The sequence below is a fragment of the Oratosquilla oratoria genome, chromosome 12 (assembly GCF_046742065.1).
Source record: "Oratosquilla oratoria isolate Oo_2021 chromosome 12, ASM4674206v1, whole genome shotgun sequence".
Taxonomy (NCBI): Eukaryota; Metazoa; Arthropoda; class Malacostraca; order Stomatopoda; family Squillidae; genus Oratosquilla; species Oratosquilla oratoria.
The window spans coordinates 56,235,037-56,240,380 of record NC_134788.1 but is presented as its reverse complement, the minus strand read 5'-3'; the positions used below and the strand labels follow the sequence as shown (position 1 = coordinate 56,240,380).

The 5,344-nt window shown below is 40.8% G+C and overlaps 1 protein-coding gene across 1 annotated transcript in view; it reads right to left on the bottom strand.

The window, feature by feature from the left end:
• Positions 1-1,970: 1,970 nt before the first annotated feature.
• LOC143031821 (uncharacterized) overlaps positions 1,971-5,344 on the bottom strand; it is a 9,549-nt gene continuing 6,175 nt past the window's right edge. The window contains exon 2 of the mRNA XM_076196144.1: positions 1,971-4,123. Coding sequence (XP_076052259.1) covers positions 2,862-4,061 — 1,200 coding nt within the window. The 5' untranslated portion in view covers positions 4,062-4,123 and the 3' untranslated portion in view covers positions 1,971-2,861. The remainder of the gene's footprint in view (positions 4,124-5,344) is intronic.

Genomic DNA, 5,344 nt, shown 5'->3' with positions numbered 1-5,344 from the left:
AAATAACAACATTTATAGTATAGTAATAGTGTCATCTTGATAGGGTCGCTGGATTCGTTTAAAATCCAATATTGGTAATATTGGACTCGAAACTGAGCGGGTCCCCCTGCGCTAATGTGCTGCGAGCAACAACCACTAGATGAATAGAAAACATCCTTAAGAAACGAGAGCCTGTATAGTTATTAGTGGAACTGTGAAATTAAGAAAAAGCATGTGCTTCACAATGAAACAAGAACAGTGGAAAGTACATATACAGTTTTGTATAATTATGCATAAAAATGTCCATATATCAATAGCAGCACCACAATATAAAAACAGATACATGAAGTGAAATCATCTCTATGTGGGGACAACGATTTACAAGACTGAAACAGCAAGTTGAAAAACCTCAGCATGTACAAAATCACAAACAAATCCACAACCAACCAAACTGAAACTGCATGAATAACAACCACGAAATTCCTCAAAGTGTTTCCAATCAAACTGATTGAAGTTTATAGTTGCCAAGAACGCAATTTTGCCTAAAATATGCATCTTGCTTATGAACACTACATACCAAAGTTGCACGGACAACGGAGGCTGTAAAATTGAAACTTTAACTGATTTTATTTAATTACCAGTAGTTTGAATTGTGAGTAAATTTTGACGCAGCCCGAAGGGATTTCTCCCCGTCCTCTCCTTATATGCAAAGGGGGACGGAGTGGGGGGGTCGCCGATTAAATGAAGCGGCCTTGCTGTGGATGTACTGTGTCTTGCGACACTGCTTCTGACCCAGGGCGGTGGGCAGGGTGCAGGGATGACCCGTCATCCAGGAGGTGCTCAGATGAGAGGAAGGGTGGGAGGGGTGTGGAGTGTATTTAGGGATGAAATGGGTGGGAGTGTTTTTATGCCTTTCCCTTTTTGGCTACCTCCCTTGGAAGGGGGAAAAAGCCTTGGTATATGTATGTATGCTCTTCTACTCCAGCAGTAAACATTCACTGACCCCCTTTCGACCCCTTGGCTATTCATTGACCCCTTGGATGTTCCGATCAACCCCTGCGGGGTCGATATCGACCACTTTGAGAACCCCTGGTCTATATACTTTGGGAATACTATTGTCGCCTGGCCACGCCCTGATTCGTTGCATAGTCTATCTCAGATAGGCTATGCATATATATGTCACACATTACAAATAGGCTATCTGTAATGTATGACATTTCTACAACGGGTTACAGGTGATTTGAGGTGTGGGTCATATATAATGAAAGCAGTTGAACTTGCATAATACCACAATAATACACATATACTGTCCTCATTTCAGATGGGGAGGGGGTTAATGGTAGGGCTAGCACTGATGGCTGACAAATTTTTAGACCTGGCCATTATAAATTCCACTTAATAAAATTATTTCAATGAATGTTTTAAATTTTCAGTTTGCTCATTTCAGTTGGGGGGGCTGACCACTTTTTGGGGGAGGATAAAGCCCCCCCCAAGTCCCCCCTTGGCACCGCCACTGAGAGTATGAAACTTTATTCATATCTCTCATGATTACATTTTTGTACTGTGATGCCCTGCAAATTTTTTGCAACAGGTTTTCAGTCTCTTCCCCACTCTGGATAGGAGGTCTATAGAGAACCCCAATAATAAGCTTCTCCTTCCTCCCCATAATCTCCATTTCTTCACTACACAACAAAAGCCTAGCTTGGCCTCTGGGACAAGATTTCTCAGAAAACCTATATCGAGCAAATGATGAGGAGCTGGACAGAACACTGGGTCAGGGGATTTCAATGACCATAAAATATTAAGTAACCTCAGTCACTGTGTGGTTTCCTAGATATAACTGATATATCACTTAACACCCATACTTGTGTCCACGTGGATCGCGGAATACTTTCAGAAATCATATTATGCCTTGTCCCCCACGGGTTGATATCTTAGGGACAAAATGACCAGCAGGGAGGGGAACTAAGTGAAAATGTTGCTTTCATTTTCGTACATTTATTAAACTTAAAAACTATTGTTATTATTAATCGTGCATGATCAAGATATTTCAACAGTGCACACATAGACCAAAGAATTTGCTTCTACACTTGACCAAGTGTTTAGACAGCCACGCACACCCACCCGGCGTTGGGACAGCAACTCCAACTCTCCGATCATGACCTTGACTCTTACATAGTACCTCCCCCCTCTCTTCATACCTATGCTATTGAACCGATTCCATCTAACTAAAATTAAACAAAGTGCAGGAACTGAATCTTCTCCCTCGACACACTCCAACTTGTTCCATCATTTCTTCTCATTTATACACTATGGAATTCAAGAGCCTAACTCAAGTATCATAACTCATTATAAAATGAGTCACCAATAAAGGTGAATGGTTATCGATTTCGCCTTTTTCATCACAAAAAAGAAGGGGAGTGAGCGTGGTAGCGGGAATCAATAGAAGCGGTCATCCCAAGCCACCCTGGTTCCCTCAAACACTTGGCTTATGACCCATTAGCTTACCACCTTCATCAAAGCATCCTGACAGTACAAAGAAACTTACATAATTCATACGAAACCATATGTGTACATTTCAAGCATGTAGGGGCTCATCTCATTCAAAATTAAATCATGGCAGGCCAGATTAGATACTACATTTACAAACACAGCAGGCTACGCCTTTGCTTTTTACAAGCCAATTTCTTCTATTCTGGGCCTAACAAACCAACAAGAGTTTATGATCTATAAAGCACTTGATAGTATAGTTCCTACTAAAAGTATGTATCTGGTTTTCAAATAACCATATACTTCCATATAGATAGAATATAACAGCTAATCAATTTGAAAAGATATGTTACATAAAAAGTTGATTTCATGCCCAATTTTACACATCCTTATTAAGAGCAGTCTTTGGGAAGGCCCCTCTCCTGTATGGGTCTTTGTATTGCAATACTTTGCGAGAAACCTTCATTGCAAAGTTCACTTGATCTCTTTCTTAGGTGGGTCTTTAAATGTCTGTCAAGAGCACTCTTTTTTGGGTAAGCTGCATCACAAAGGTCACATTTGTAAGGCTTCTCTCCTGTGTGGGTCCTTATGTGATATTTAAGGTCACATTTCCTTATGAAGGCCGTTTCACAAAGGTCACACTGGAAGGGCTTCTCTCCTGTGTGGGTCATCACGTGATGTTTAAGATCAGCTTTTCCTCTAAAAGCTGCATCGCAAAGGCCACACTGGAAGGGCTTCTCTCCTGTGTGGGTTGCAATATGGTTTGTGAGATGATGCTTTTGTCTGAAATCTGTGTCACAAAGGTTACATTTGTACGGCTTGACTCCTGTGTGGGTCCTCATGTGATATTTAAGGTTAGACTTCACTTTGAAAGCTGCATCGCAAAGGTCACACTGGAAAGGCTTCTCTTCTGAGTGGGTCACCATGTGGTTTTTGAGATGATGCTTTTGACTGAAATCTGCATCACAAAGGTCACAACGGAAAGGTCTCTCTCCTGTGTGGGCCATCACGTGATGTTGAAGACCGACCTTTGTTGGATAAGCTGCACTGCAAAGGTCACACTGGAAAGGTTTTTCTCCTGTGTGTGTCATCATGTGATTTTTGAGATGACCCTTTCCTGTGAAAGCTGCATCACAAAGATCACATTTGTGAGGCCTCTCTCCTGTGTGGGTCATCACGTGATATCTGAGTTTCGTCTTTCCTGTAAAAGCTGCATCGCAAAGCCCACACGGAAAAGGTTTCTCTCCTGTGTGGATCGCTAGGTGGTTTGTGAGATGATGCTTTTGTCTGAAGTCTGCATTGCAAAGGTTACATTTGTAAGGCTTGACTCCTGTGTGGGTCCTCATATGATAGTTAAGGTTACCTTTCACTGTGAAAGCTGCATCACAAACTTCGCATTTGTGAGGCTTTTCTCCTGTGTGGGTTGCCCTGTGGCTCTTGAGATGATGCTTTCGTCCGAAGGCTGCATCGCAAAGGTCACACTGGAAAGGTTTTTCTCCTGTGTGAGTCTTTTCATGCCTGCTCAGGCTACTCTTGTGGGAAAAGTCTGCATCACATGAGCCACAGCGGAATGCTTCTTCTCTGGATTCCATGTCTAATGTACAAATCTTAAGGACAAATCTCCTTATGAAATCTGGATTGGTAAATCCTGGACCTGAAAAAAAATGTCATCTTTTAATACCTACTGCTTAGATCAGATCAATCCAGAGACTGAACATTAACATTTAACATTAATCATTGTAAGACCTTTTTGTGTTTATAAGAATGGGCATTTAGTTACAGAAGGCTATATAATACTAGGAGTGAGGAAATTTCATACAAACTTGATCTCATACACAGGACATTTTGTACTCAAACATGTGCTTTGTTTATACAATTTTGTGCACACATATTCATGAGTACCATTAAGATATCCAGGGGGTGATAACACCAACAGATAATGTTACATGATAGTGGTGAGAACATAAAGAAAATTTTTCCAGAGAAAGCCTCATGACTGACTTGTCTCCTCTTAACCCATTCAACTCCAATGACAAGATGTCTTGTCATTTGGTCAAATAAAACAAAAAATCATAATAAAACAACAAAATGTTTGATGATCAAACAGCACCAGAAAAATATGACGTCATCAGTCCTCCTCCTCCTCGAGGAGGAGGACTGACGACGTCATATTTTCTGGTGCTGTTTGATCATCAAACATTTTGTTGTTTTATTATGATTTTTTGTTTTATTTGACCAAATGACAAGACATCTTGTCATCGGAGTTGAATGGGTTAAGGTACTCACATTGGGGCAGCCTTTCATCCAGCCAATGCTCGATGAACAGGCATCACACACCCTTTGCCAATAATTTTGCTCTATTGGTGTTTAAAATGGCTGAATACCTTGAGTTATTTGTGGCTGAAGACTCCACGGACTTCATCCTGCTACAAAGTGTCGGACCTCATGCTTTTTCACTGTAGCACTGGCTACTGAATGACTTCCTTCTATCCAAAAACATCAGAAGATGCCTCTTACAATTGTGATCTCCTGATGATTGATTGAAATACTACTGTTATCTATTTAATGTCAGTCAAGACAATTATTTAGTGCAACATGGGAAAGAATACTCATATGCATGTCATGGGGGTGCACTTGGCCCACTGGTCACAAATTATGAAAATTTCTTAACTGGTGGTGGTAGTGATGAAAACAATGCTTGCTGTGGCCACAATCTAACATTATATATGCAAAGCAGACCACTTGGAAAAAGAAACTAACGAAGCAGAGCGCTTTTGTAAATTACATCTTCAGTGCAGTGAAGATGTAATATACAAAAGCACTCTGCTTCATTAGTTTCTTTTTCCAAGTGGTCTACTTTGCATAAGTGAACACA